The sequence below is a fragment of the Alosa sapidissima genome, chromosome 22 (assembly GCF_018492685.1).
Source record: "Alosa sapidissima isolate fAloSap1 chromosome 22, fAloSap1.pri, whole genome shotgun sequence".
In the NCBI taxonomy this organism is placed as follows: Eukaryota; Metazoa; Chordata; class Actinopteri; order Clupeiformes; family Clupeidae; genus Alosa; species Alosa sapidissima.
Genome location: NC_055978.1, coordinates 16,267,513 through 16,282,521, shown reverse-complemented (window position 1 = coordinate 16,282,521; position 15,009 = coordinate 16,267,513). Strand labels below are relative to the sequence as shown.

At 42.3% G+C, this 15,009-nt stretch overlaps 1 protein-coding gene across 2 annotated transcripts in view; it reads right to left on the bottom strand.

The window, feature by feature from the left end:
• The window catches only part of acss3 (acyl-CoA synthetase short chain family member 3), a 48,610-nt gene that overhangs the window by 27,370 nt on the left and 6,231 nt on the right, over positions 1 to 15,009 (bottom strand). For both annotated transcript variants that reach the window (XR_006026359.1, XM_042078074.1), the window contains exons 5-8: positions 13,601 to 13,741; positions 11,635 to 11,715; positions 7,535 to 7,630; positions 5,532 to 5,683 (exon numbers count right to left, since the gene is read on the bottom strand). Coding sequence is in view for 1 of the 2 variants with exons in the window: in XM_042078074.1 (XP_041934008.1) it covers positions 5,532 to 5,683; positions 7,535 to 7,630; positions 11,635 to 11,715; positions 13,601 to 13,741 (470 nt within the window). In the remaining variant the exon portion in view is untranslated. The remainder of the gene's footprint in view (positions 1 to 5,531; positions 5,684 to 7,534; positions 7,631 to 11,634; positions 11,716 to 13,600; positions 13,742 to 15,009) is intronic.

The window sequence follows — 15,009 nt, the reverse complement described above, 5'->3', positions numbered from 1 at the left end:
CAGCGGTTTTAAAAGCAGTTGGAAATATACCTGTTTCTAATGATGTATTTATTACCTTGAGAATAAAGGGAGCTAAGCTATCATATACATTTTTGAGGAATCTAGTAGGGATTGGATCCAAAACACATGTTGAGGAGCCAGTTTGAGTTATAATTTTTACCAAGCTCAGATTGAGTAATAGTGCTAAAGAACCTTAATTTTGGGGGGCTGTTTTTGGGTGTACTATCAAACATATTACTTGTGTTACCAATAGCCTCCCTTATAGAAATGACTTTGTTTTTGAAGAAGTTTGCGAATTCTTCGCATCTTAGAGAGGATGCCTGACTGAATGTATCAAAAGGTGTTTGATGCAATAGCCTATCAATGGTGGAGAACAACCCTAGAGTTTCCACTGTTTTCAGCAATTACCTTAGAGAAGTGGTTCCTTCTCTCATTCCGAATAGCTCTATTATAATTTGCAATTTTTTTTCTTTTAGAATGGCACGGTGAACCTGTAAATTAGTTTTTCTCCATGTTCTCTCAGCTTTTCTACATGATCTTTTTAGATCATGGATATTTTCGTTCATCCAAGGTGTCAGTTTGCTACAGGGCCTTTTTTTAGTCTTTAAGGGTGCCACTCTGTCAAGCAGAGCGCCTAATTCATGATTGAAAGCCTCTACCATTTGATCAATGGGATGATGTAAAATATCTAAATTTATGGAGTCTATAAGAGCTATTAACTGCTGTTCTGCTCTAATGTCTAAGAGTCGCGATTTGACAGTCTGGACTATCTCTCAGCAACTTTTCTGTAGGTAGGGAGAGGCCCAGAGATGACAAAGCGTTTTTCTGTGCCCATCAGGGTGGTGATGAGAGTTTTGTAGTTTTCCTGCAGTGCTACTAACTGCTTATCTCTGATGTCGTTTGTGCCCACGTGTACGATGATGTTGTTGACCTTGGTGTGGCAGGCCAGGATGCTTGGGAGTTTCTGCTGGATGTCAAGGACATACGTGATAGGGGAATGCAGAGGTCTCTAACCATGGAATTGCCGATGACCAGGGTGGAGGTTGATGAGGTTGAGGTTGATGAGGTCCGGGGAGGAGATACTGTCTGTGTTCCTTCCACCACTCCACCCCAAGCAACACACACCATTTTGACCCTGGTGTACTGTTTGAAGGTAAAAACAGCATGGCCACAATTTGATTTGGCTTTACCCCCCTAAGACAAATCACACCACATAACTCACAGTGGCTGGCTTTATTTATTAATATTTAAAGCCTGCCGCAGCTAACCTGAATTCTGAATTTATTTTGTAAATAAGTCTGTATTATTGTATTTATTTCTGCTGTGTCCCCCCACAATGAGAGTTCTAATGAATGCTGGCAATAGCAGAATCTAAACACAAGTGACGTTAGCACCAGTGGAATCTAAACACATGGTGGTCTGTAACGTCTCTGACTGCACACCTTGGATACATGTGTAGCGATCGTAGCGATGTGTCTCGGCTGACGACTTGTGATTGGATCACCCCAGACGCATTCTAAATGATAATTGACTTGACAATTGTCCTTTGCTGATCTCTGGTATCTGTGGTTGAGTTCATAATGGGTTTTGTCCTTGCCTTCAGACGCACATTATCGGAGGTGTCAGATGATATCAGGTCTGGGAGATACTAAGGACCAAGTTTAGTGGTTTAGAAGCATTATCGGCTTTGTATGGAGATTAAAGCCTGATGAAATGCCTATGCAATAAAACTCTTGAAAGGCCAAACTCTCTCTCTCTCTCGCTCTCTCTCTTTCTCTCTGATATGCGGTGGCCTTGTGTGTGTGTGTGTGTGTGTGTGTGTATGCGGTGGCCTTCACACCATGGCAAAGCAACGTGGGAGAAAACCTGTCTCTGATCTCCCTACCTGCCTCCAACTTACAAACACAGACTATTCATCCAGAACCAGAACGCTTCCACGCCGCCCTCTTTCACTTCTTCTGAGTGCTGTGTTAGCGCCGATTGAAAAGGCTGGGCACGTCCCAGGCAATCAAAACACTTCTATGAGTCGTTGGCAGTCCTTTCATTTTGTGAGACACCCTTCCAGGGAGGATCTACAGCTACACTTTACAAAGCTGATAAGCCTGACAACATATCTATGTATCTAGTCTATGTGGACTATGTAAAGGGAATATTTCAATTGATGGCAGCACCATTAGGCTGTTTTGAATAATGTCATTCAGTTTGAGCCCACAGGGAATAAAACAACTAAAAGTTTATGTCATTGTAATTCCATGCCTTTGTTTATCCATAAAAGGGTAAGAAATGTCTTCAGGTTTAGTGGCTGAATATATGATCCTAGTTAAGACGTTGGTGCACAGATCATTTTCTCATCTTATCTTTAAAGTGAAGCAAAGCATTAAACTATTCCCATTTAAATTTGGGGACCAATATACAAAGAAACATAAAGGTTAACATAGCATATTATTCTTCCTATTGCCCCTAGGACAGTTTCAAATATTGTAGCTTTTTTTCCCAGCTTTCTTTAAAGGCCCCCTAAAGAGTTTTTTTATAAGCTTAAAATAACGTTTATAAAATTATTCTGATGGCACATAAACTCTTAGTAGGGCAAACGCTACTTCTGCAGCACTCTGAGCAGGTCTTATCACTTTGTAAAATAGCCTTAGGAAGTTGCTGTTTGGGTAGGAACATTGCCACCATCACAGACAGAACAAAAGAACAATACGTTCTTTAACAATAAATGGAGTAAGGGATACTAGTGTAAGAATGGGCAAACATAGTACCGGTACTGGTAACCAGATATGCATATCAGTGCATATCATGCACATATCAGATCATGCACATACAGTATATGCAACTATTGTTTGTATACCGGTAACCAAGATTTGTTGGAGCGTGTGTTCCAGTGAACTTTTACTTTGCCGGTATTTGAATTGAGTCATCTGGCCCAAGACTGACAATGTCCGTTTTATTATTAAAAGCTAATCTTCATCATATAAAATAAGAGCATGACACATTGCACAGGTAGATTGCCTGAGTCTAGCATGCAGGAATAGGGCACTACTTTGCTAAATCCACATATTGAAAGTGTGTGATACGTCTGGCCGGCACCAACACAAAAGCAAATGTCAGGCAAATCACGGGCCGTGCCTGGTCTGAAGTGCCTCGAATAGCACACAGAGCAGGGAGGAGATGGAGGATAAGGGGAGACATGCGGAGCAAATGGGCATCATATTGCTGGAGCTCCCTCAGCCCTTTTCTTGCCTGGAGTGCAGGTCAGACAAGGAAGCAGATAAGCGCCGTCTGCAACGCAGCAGTCTCAGGGAGTCAGGACTGGGAGGGGTTGCTGTAAGCTTTCAGGCGAGACAATCCACTGTGAACGCTTAGAACACAATACACACACAAACACACACACACACACACATATACACACACACAATTGTGTTTCTGATCTAAGCATTGAACGTAATCACCTGAGGTCACCATTTCTTACAGAAGCTGCTGTATTCAGCAGCCAGTAACATAGATTATTCCTGTCAGGGTTAGTAGCTCAACCACTCTTAATGTCAGGCAGGGAAGATTTGGGCAGTAGTTCTACTCTGAACGACAACATAAAACGCTGTGTCGGTTACAAAAACGGCACGGCTGTCGTTGAGATTACTCAATCATGTTTTAAGGTCAGGAATTTTCAAGGAGAGATGGAATGGCCAAAGTACCACAACAGAAACACCTAACCGAGCTCTATAATCTTTAAAGATGTACAGTACTGACATCAGTCTACAGTCATTTCCATGCAGAGTCCCAAAAATCACATGGTACATGAACTATGATTAATATTTTTCTCACCGTTAAACTGGACTAATTAAAGGACAAAAAAAAATGATTTGTACATATTACATCTGCAGGCAACACCCACACATTCCACAATAATGAATCTTAAGCCAAAGTTTAAACACAACCCAAAACCTCCCTTCTAATGAGTTATCATTTATTTAAAAATGAATGATAATTTCCAAAAAAAAACATTGACTTTTTTTCCCCCCATGAGGTCCTCAATACCGAATGTAGCCCGACTCTTCATCTTGTGGTATCAACATCAGAGTGCAGTGCATAAATGTTTTAAGCGGACCGCTGCTTCCCACTGACCGTAGCTTTGGCCGCCGGCCACCCACCTTTTACCCCCCATTATCTCCATGCGCTACCAGGGGCCAGCCAGGATGATGTCTCTCATTACGGGAGACGGTGAGGGGAACGAGCAAGCGATGGGCGATGTAATGGCGTTTTAATGAGCTGACCGCCAATGGCGGCCGGTGGATCGGCATCAGCACAACTGCCGAGGCTGCGAGCCACAATTACGAGCACCTAATGAGAACACGAGACGCGCGAGCAATGGGGCCGTGTCAGAAAACAGCCGCAATCACAGGACGGTGCGAGGAGTGTGTTTGTCAGGGAGGTCAGGTGGGAAATGTTAGAACCACGGTGATTTTGCAGACAGAGCCAATGGAGTGTAGCGAGCATGAAAGCACACCTAGCCCCCAGCGTGCTGACTCACTAACTCAAAGAACTCAGCATTGTGTTCAAGATACGACATTGGTAATTCTTAATTAAAAAGACCAAAACAAAAGATGCTCTCCATCACATGTGCACTTCTTGCCACAGCTGGCAACATAAATACAAGGCAGGAATGAACCCCAGTGATTCAATATAATGACAAATAATTATTAAAATATAAACAAAAATGATTGCCAAACAGGGACACCCATGTGTTTGCAATGTTTGTGAACTGTTGACTGTTCAATAGCTAATCTCAGAGCCCAAGAGAATCTCATGCAGTTGCTTTCTCAGGCCATCTATTTTCATGGTGGTGAAGAGCGGAAGCTAAAGCTCTCTTATTACAGTAGGCCTATCTGGGAACACTTTGCTTGCTTTATGCTTTAGGAATACTGGGTTTAAGTAAAACATTCCCAAGTACTCCAAAAGCAGCTACAACATCACTTTCTTCCACAAAAAAAAGATGTGACATAAATCAATCTGTTCTTACAGTCGAAAGCAACACACTGCAGGTAATGAGTACCACAGTAGCAGTCTGCCAGCTGCTTGTTAAATCCATACTAGGTGAGATCATCTCATAAAGAGTTATCTATACGGGGCGTTAACTAGGGACAGGTTCACTAGGGAGAAGATACCTGAGCAAAGGTTCATATAAGGAAGAGATGTTGTCTGGGGACGGAGACTCACCTGAGCAAAGGTGTGTGTGTGTGTGTGTGTGTGTGTGTGTGTGTGTGTGTGTGTATCTAGAGCATGAGGGAGATCAATAAGACACAAGCTAAACACATTTAACATTATCTGTGTGCTTTTTCTGTGCTATATATATTCTATATACAGTACATATATATGTGTGTGTGTGTGTGTGTGTGTGTGTGTGTGTGTGTGTGTGTGTGTGTGTGTGTGTGTGTGTGTGTGTGGGAGATACTCAAGATTTTACTTGGGGACAATACCCGGGTGGTTAAGCCTTTACTTGATGGTTGGGCTTTTTGCATTGGCTGTCTTACCTGTGCATGGGGTACTGGTTCCCTCGCTCTGCCTGAGGGTCCTGCTGTCGGATGGCTCGGATGGCCGTGGGTGCAGTAAACATGGAGGACGCGCCATGCTCAGAGATCACACGGAAAAACGCCCCAGGATCTGGAGTCCCCACAGGTTTACCCTGTACACACACGTACACACACACACACACACACACAGTTCAAGTACTGTTTGTAAATGCATACACGTATAAATGTCCTAATCCTTCACATATCCCTTCATCAGATGAAACATGATTCATGGTGGTTATGAAGGCTGCAGAATTAGTCCACCTATTATGAAGGAGAGGCTTACTTGATAGGTGCATTAATGAGTAGATGTAAGAGAGATGCATTAGACTCGGGTGAGTTAACTTAATCAGAACAAAAACATCATTAAAGCTCCGTTCTTCTTTGGGTGAGATGAAAATTAAGTAATTTGCACAGGCCAATACTTCTGAAGAAAAGCTTGACTCGCTTCACCCTTGGAGAGAAACGGAGATAAAAACAGATCTATTGCAAAGTTAAGTTTGCAAGTGCATATTAATAAGCAAAATATCAAATACAGATCCCAGTGTTAATTAAAAAAACAATTAAATGATTTGTGAAAAGGAACTACAAAACAGGACCCACGACTGTCCTGGAGAACAATCATATTAACTAACACAGGGAATTGGAAACTTTCTAAGGGCTCATTTCAAATGTCCAACTAATTGTAATTCTCTACCAGTCTAATACTCATGGGCAGAGAGAACCACCCTCCCTGGCCCTAACCCCTAACCCCCCCCCCTCTCTCTCTCTCTCTCTCTCTCTCTCTCTCTCTCTGTGTGTAAATATTGGGCTAAACCTCTAACTCCGCTGGAGAAGGTCTCTGTGCTGAAAGTAGAGGTCAGAGTGAGCACGAGAGAAGACAAACACCCAGCGTGAGATACAGGCGCTGTGATTAAAGCCCAATAATAAATTCAACACCCACCACTGCAAAAATGTTCCTCCACCCACAGGAGAATACCAGACTAATAAGAGGCATCAGTGCTAGCGGGCGATTTCAACCCACTGGAGAGGGAAAGCAAAAACAAACCAAAAAGAGAAAAGGCCTACACTCCGCTCATTCATATAATCTCATCACTCAGGAGATGGAGGAGAGCTTAACTTAGAGGCTGGGAACAGAACAGTAGACTTCCCATGATGAATATGGACCAGGCTATTTTTGAGAAGGCAATCGTGTACGGGAACCACACACAGTGTGGGAGATGATGAGAGAGAGAGAGAGGGAGAGGGAAAGAGAGAGGGAGAAAGAGAGAGGAGGAGAGAAATCTTGAGCTCTTGTAATGCATGGATAGAAACTATTTCCCTTGAGGATTTAAAAGAATATAGTTATTTTTCTGTTATGCTTTTTTAGGAGGGCTTATGCCATAGCAGTAATGAATAGATGGGGGAGAGAGAGAGAGAGAGAGAGAGAGAGAGAGAGAGAGAGTGGAGCAAGACACACACAGGCAGAGAGAGACATGCTAGACAGATCAAAAAAATGGGAGAGAAGAATACAGGCAGAGACAGAGACAACATTGACTAAAAGAGAAAAGAGAGAGAGAGAGAGAGAGAGAGAGAGAGAGAGAGAGAGAGCAAGTGAGTGTGTGTGTGTGTGTGTGTGTGTGTGTGTGTGTGTGGAGAGAGAGAGAGAGACAGAGAGAAAGACTAAGAGCGAAGAGAGAGAATGTGTGTGTGTGTGTGTGTGTGTGTGTGTGTGTGTGTGTGTGTGTGTGTGTGTGTGAGTGAGAGAAAGAGAGAGAGAGAGAGAGAGAAAGAAAGAAAGAAAGAGAGAGAGAGAGAGAGAGAGAGAGAGAGAGGGAGGGGGGGGGGGGGTCAAAGGAGCTTTAAGAGAGTCCTTGCCCTCATGCTCCTTCCCATCATGCCCCTGGCAGTGAAATGACTTGACTGATTCTATTCCCATTGGTCCACCGTCCACATGAAAAAACTGGGAGGCCAGACAACGCTACCTCATACAGAATGGTGGTGTTGCCATGGAGAAGAGGGGCGTAGCAGATGTAGGAGTGACCAACCACCCAGCCAAGGTCTGAGGCTGCCCACCACACCTGAGTGAGAGAACAGCAGGGTGTCATAATACATATGAAGCGGTATACAGTAATACAATGCATTGCTAATAATAACTACATTCTTTTTACATGTAAATTATGAAAAAAGTATAGGTCCATACATACAGATATCCACATAGAGGTACACACACACAGAGCGCGCACACACACACACACACACACACACACACACACACACACACACACACACACACACACACACACTCCTTTGTCTCTCTCCATCCTTCCTCTGCTCTGTGTTTGGAGCAAATGAGGTAAATCAATAGATAACAGTCCATGCATGCAGTACTCATTGTGGATTAAATGGACTAATTACTGCCTGTAGTTAAGTGAGTGAGAGTATTTATTAAAGGTGCTGTCTGTGTTTTGGACACTTCATTTGTCCCCAGTTATCAGATCCATTAAATGGATGCACAAATGTAATGGGGTTCATGCCCCTTAGGTGGAAATGATTGGGTATCAGTCTCAGGTTAGAACTGGGTTGCATAATACAAAAAGCTGGGAAAGGCATGCATCCAGCCGCAAAAGCTAAACTGTTTATGTTTACTTAGCAGATGCTTTTATCTAAAGTGACTTACAATATAGAATTACAATAAACATTACATTAGCATATGAAAGTCACAGTTTAAAGTAAAATAAACTAAATGTAAAATAATAATAACTGACTAATAATAATAACAATATAATGACCATATATAATAGCAAGCCTTTTACAATGATAATGCTTTTAGATTGTCTTTGCTACACATGTCATCCATCCATATCTTTGCTGTATATCCATTTCCCTTATTCGGTTTATATCAAATGTGTATTGTTTTTTATGTTGCATGTTTTGTATTCATTTTAACTAAGTGCTGCCTTTCTTGGCCAGGGGTTTCATTTGGAAAAGATGCTTCTGTCTTCATGTGACAACCCTGGTCAAAGTATTAATAAAATAAAATAAAAAAACAAACAAACAATGACTAAGCTGTTGTGTGGTGAGCGTTCTGGCGCATAATGACTGCCATTCATCACCCAGGTGGGTGCTAAACATTCATGGTTGTTAGTGAGGTTCCCCCTTCAATGTAAAGCTCTTTGGGTGCCTTGATAAAGCACTATACAGTGCCTATAAAAAGTATTCAACCTCCTTAGATATTTCTACTTTTAATGTTTTTATAAATAGAATCTTGATCAATTTAATTTGCCCTTATTTATAATAATTTACAAAAATCCCCTCTTTAATATCAAAATAAAAGCAGATTTCTACAGAGTAATGTTAATTAATTAAAGCGACACCAAATAATTTTCCCTCTGTCGCACGCATGCTATTTGTTTATCCAGCACAGGCTTTGCAAATAACGATGTCCACAGACAAGGTAGAATATTTTGCATGACTTATAAAAGTACGATGTATTGCGACATCAGATGCAAGTCAAATTTGTAGTTTCTTATGTCTCATTCCACCGAACTACAGATCCGCTACCCGATCTGGCAAACTTACATAGTGCGGTTATAGCCGATAGAGAATTGCCATTCACCCTGTTACGAGTTGATGAACCACTGATTTTGGAAACATTATTTTAAGGTATAAAAAACCTTGCTTTAACACTAATGCAAAATAAGTGATTGCATAAATATTCACCCCCTACAAGTCAGCATTGAGTAGACCTTTTTGCCGCAATTAAAGCATGGAGTCTGCATGGATAGGTCTCAATTAGGTTTGAACATCTGGATACTGCAATTTTACTCCAAAACTGCTCAAGCTCTGCCAGGTTGGAAGAAGATCAGGTGTGAACAGCCCTTTTTAAGCCCAGCCACAGAGTTACTATAGGATTGAGATCTGGGCTTTAACTCGCCACTCCAGAACATTCAACTTATTGTCTTTAAACCATTTCCGTGTAGTTTTTGCTGTAGGCTTCAGCTCATTGTCTTGCTGTAGAGTAAATCATCTCCCAAGTTGCAGTTCTCTTGCAGACTGAATCAGATTGTCCTCCAGGATTTCCATATATTTTGCTGAAATCATTTTACTTTTACCTTTACAAGCCTTTCGAGCCTGCTGTCGAGAAGTACCCCCACAGCATGATGCAACCACCATCATGCTTCAAATTAAAGATGGTGAGTTTTTGGTGGTGTGCAGTGTTTGGTGTCTGCCAAAAATAGCATCTAGTATGATAGCCAAAAAGCTCAATTTTGGTCTCATCAAACCAACAAAGCTTTTTCCATGACCTTGACCTTGACGTCTCCCGCATCTCTTTGGGCGAACTTTAGTCGAGATTTAATACAAGCTTTAATTGCCACTCAACCATAGAGCTTCAACTAGTGAAGAACTCGAGCAAAAGTTGCTGTATGCATAGTTTCTCCTATTTCAGCTCCTGAAGCTTTTAACTTCTTCAGAGTTGTCATAGGTGCTTTTGTTTTTGTGTTGACGGCCTGCTCTAGGCAGATTTGCACATTTACCATATTCCTTACATTCCTTAATGATGGATTTCACTGAACTCTGTGTCCATCCCCTCACTTATGCTTATCAATAACCTTTTCTTTGAGTTGTTTGGGGTGTTCGGCCTCATGGTGAAATTAAAGCCAGGAATACTGATTGACTAGTTACTGGACCTTCCAGACGCAGGCGTCTTTATATCTTTATATTACTATACTATACACATTCACTGCACTCAGGCAATGTCCATTTCACTAACTGTGAGACTATTAGCACCAACTGGCTAGACCGCTGTTGATTTAGGTCAGTTACTTTAAGGGGGTGAATATTTATGCAATCACTTATTTTGCATTATATATTTTAAATGCATTAACATTACTTTGTAGAAATTTGCTTTCACTTTGACATTAAAGAGGGGATTTTTGTTAATTATTGTAAAACAGGCCAAATTAAATTGACAAAGATTTCATTTATTAAACCAATAAAAGGGGAAATATCCAAGGGGGGGGGGGGGGGGTGAATACTTTTTATAGGCACTGTAAATGTAAAGGCTGAGGAAGTCATTTGTCCCCAGGGCCATTGAACTGTTCAATGCTTCACTAAAGGGAAGAGGAGAGATATACTTCTCTGCTTAGTCTGTCTGCCTCTCCACCCTCTCCATGTTTGAGTACTGACTGCCCATTACTGCTTTACTACTGTTTTACTAATGTCCACAGTCTAATGTTTTTACTACTGTTTTACTGCTACACTGTTTTTCATGCTATATTAGCACACATGACCAATGGCTACTGAATGGCTGTAACCCTATTACCTCAACCTGTTCCTGCACTGACATAGTTTTTTATATTACCTTGTCTACATTATACTTTACTCTCCTATTTGTCCATATTATTTATGTTGGTCTCTAGACCTTATTCTTGCACTGTTGCACTGTTGGACTACTGTTGGACTACTTTTTGCACCTTCACCATGACACTCACTCTCTTGAGCACCTTACCATGCACACATAACTACAGGACTACTGTTGGACTACTTTTTGCACCTTCACCATGACACTCACTCTCTTGAGCACCTTACCATGCACACAGAACTACTGTTGGACTACTTTTTGCACCTTCACCATGACACTCACTCTCTTGAGCACCTCACCATGCACACAGAACTACAGGACTACTGTTGGACTACTTTTTGTACCTTCACCATGACACTCACTCTCTTGAGCACCTTGCCATGCACACAGAACTACAGGCCAGTCCCGGCCCGTTCACTGCAAGCGTCTCATGCTTGATCACCCTCAAGCACACTGTGGATTTTTTTAATTTTAATTTAATAGTATATTTAGTATTTAATTTTGTTAGTTTTTCTCATCTATCTATCTATCTATCTATCTATCTATCTATCTATCTATCTATCTATCTATCTATCTATCTGCAAGTTGTTGTTGTTGTTGTAATAATAATAAGTGAAATACAAAGATGAGCTTCTAAACATTTCCTGAAAATCCCCAAACTATTTCTAGAACAGACAACACTATAAATCCCAGTATCACCAGCACATCTCCGCGGCGTACCTCTCCTGGGCTGAGTCCGTACACATTGGTCATGGTCCAGTTCAGCATGACCGCATAGCCCGCCGTGTCTCTGACAATGCCCTGGGCAGGGAGAAAATCGGTATCTGACTCATACGCACATGTTCAAAAGCACTTCAGGCAAATGTCCAGTTTATGTCACATCCTGAACAACACTCATAAGTTGGTAAAGTGGGCATGATATACTGTTTGTAGAGGAAACTGTGAGTTTGAGGATTCGTAAGGGAGGTAAACACAACAGAGCATACAAGAGAAGTTCAGTTAGAGCGCGATTCATCTCTGCTCCGATAAAGCATCCAAGACACACACTATATGCACAGTGAGATAGGTCCTCCCACAGAGCAAGTTGATGATATACCAGCACTCTCAGTCCAGAGCAGGTGATTACAAATCCATCTCGCAAATGGACACTGACGGCAGGGAGTAGCCTACACCTCATACCGCAGCGCAGGTACTGAGGCGCATCGGAGACTCGTGGGAAAGCTATATTTTTGCTGCCATGCAACTGTAAATAAAACCTCCTACGATAGGGGGTGTGTGTGTGAGAGTGTGTTTGTGTGTGTGTGCGTATGGCTTGGCTGGTGCCATATATCTCCTGGACACGTGTGTGTGTGTGTGTGTGTGTGTGTGTGTGTGTGTGTGTGTGTGTGTGTGTGTGTGTGTGTGTGTGTGTGTGTGTGAGAGAGAGAGAGAGAGAGAGAGAGAGAGAGAGAGAGAGAGAGAGAGACAGACAGCTCCATAATAGAGGAGTTTAAGAGAGTGGGCCGAAACTCTCGCCAGCGGGCATACATTTCACGTTGCCCACCCCAGAGGCAGACAGAGACAGACAGAACTTCAGGCCTTTTTTGCCTTCAATTTTCACTCTGCCTCCAGGCGACGTTCCACCTCCCCTCTCCTCCTCCCGCAACGGCCGCACATGTCATCTCAAACTTCTTTTCCTCTTATTCTTCTTCTGTCAGTGATGCTAGCCGCGTTTGGCCTTCAAGCCTTCTTCGCTCTCCTCTCCTCCTCCAAAGCGGAGCCGGCTGACATTAATTAACAGGAATGTGATTACATGGCGTCGCTGTCTGCCGCCAAGAGGAACGGCGAGAGTGGCAACGGCACAGTTGGGTTTCTCCGCAGTTCACCAAGGTCACGGATTTTTATGAGATATTAGAGGGGGAAAAAAATGTAAAAGCCTCCTCAAATTATATCACTCATCAGAAATTAATTCACATGGTGGCCTGGGATTTTGAAATGATGCCTCATTCCTTGTTCCCCTGAGGACATGGATTTGAATAACATCCCGAATTTGAATTTTAACTCTTCAAAAGGTGTTTTGAACAAAATGAAGGGATGGCGTAACAAATTATGGCAGCCCGATGTCTTCAGGAAGTGTGAACATCCAGGATTACATTGCTTCTACCAATATGCGCTTTAAACAGACAAAACAAAGCTACAATGTCATTCATCTTCAGGATGCTAAATTAAAGGAGTTTCCCTAAACACAAAGAATGGGGGTTCGGTCGGTACCAGTGAGAAAACAAACTTGAAGACCTCCAACATAATTTGGTGAGGAGGAACCAGCCTGCGTCAAGCATCTCTTGAAAAACTATGTACCACTGAACAAGAATATTTCCATTGGGGGAGACGTAGCGCAGTGGTAGCATCAGGGTCCATTACCATATCTCTCTCTCTCTCTCTCTCTCTCTCTCTCTCTCTCCCCCTCTCTCTCACTTTTTTTTCTCTCTTTCTCCATTCTCCCCCTTCTGTTTCTCTTTTTTTCTTTCTCTCCCACCCTCCATCTCTTTCTCTCCCTCTTTCTCTCTCTCTTTCTCTTCATTCTTCCCTTCCCCCATCTCTCTCTCTCTCTCTCTTTCTCTTCTCTCTCATTTCTTACTATACACTTTCCTGTCCGTTAAAGGCTAAAAAAACAAACAAGCGATTTATATATGAATCCTTCTGTTACCTTGGGTGCGCCTGTTGTTCCAGAGGTGTAGAGGATATAGAGGGGGTGGTTAGCAGGGAGGGGGACACAGTCATGGGGCTGAGCCTTGGCCATCTCCTCGTCCCAGTCCAGACTCAGGTCAGGGTGCATGGACACCCTCTCCTGTGGAAGGAAGCATGTAGTTCCAGAACATCATTCAGGTGCATTACATTATAACATTACTATTATTCATAATTTAGCTAATGTGTTGGTAGTTTTTGGTATTTGTTGGTGCCCACATCAATGGCATGCATTTTGTCTGGTTATGTTGCTGACTGTATCATAAACGGCCACAGCAAAAAAAGGAACGAAATGGCTATTTCAACCAGACATAAGTATTGCTGGTATTTATTGGTGTTGGTATTAATTGGTAGTGATTAATTGTTAGTGTCCGTTTCAATTGGTAGTAATTTGTTAGTGTCCGTATCAATGGCTTGCGCTTTGTCTGTTTATGTTGTTGAAGAGGAATGAAATGCCTATTCCAACCAGACATAAAGCAATAGCTTTGTATCTGTTACTTTATTAAAAACACTATCGCAATCAGTCTCCATGGCAACAGCAGATGCATGTCGTTGCGCTCTCTTTTATTGCAACAAATAGTGAGCATTGATTGGAGTGAATAATTGATTCTTCCTTTCAAGGCACTTAAAACTATATGGCAGTGGCAGGATTAAGGAGGACAAAAGAAAACATAGAATTCAAAACCGTTGTAACAACATTACTCCAAAAGGCCCTGAAATGTAGTTCTTTCTGGTGCGCTTAAGAAACGATTTTGCGCACCACACACACACACACACACAAAAACAGTCATTTTGAAGGTGATTCAAGCAGAAACTCATTTCGGCAAGTTGGAGTGCAGACATATTATAGTAATTGGCTCCTGCTGCCGAAAGGAAATAGAGTGTCTTTCCCCATGAGGAAGTGCGGGCACTCTTTACTTTTGGCTTTCTGCCTTATTCCAAAGGATGGTGAGAGGACTGGTCTGTGCATGCATAGGGCTGCAGCCCTAAAGCAGAACGGAGGCCATTTGCATTGTTATTGATTTTCACGCACAGGGGGTGTCACTGGATGAACTCTTTCCATCGACATCCCAGCTTAACTTCTCATCAGCCAGAGAACTTAAGCAGAGAGACTGCCTACCCTCCCGTCACATCATCAGGTGATAGTGGGTGTGTGTGTGTGTGTGTGTGTGTGTGTGTCAACAAAATCTGATTCCTTTTATTCATCTAACTTTCCTCCTTTACATTCACTTCCTAAGTTCTCTTGCATACACACACAGTAAGACTAAGGAGCAAAAGCATACACATACATGTCCACTGTCCACACACACACACACACACCACACACACACACACACACACGCCTGTGGGACACGTACATACCCCCTCCAA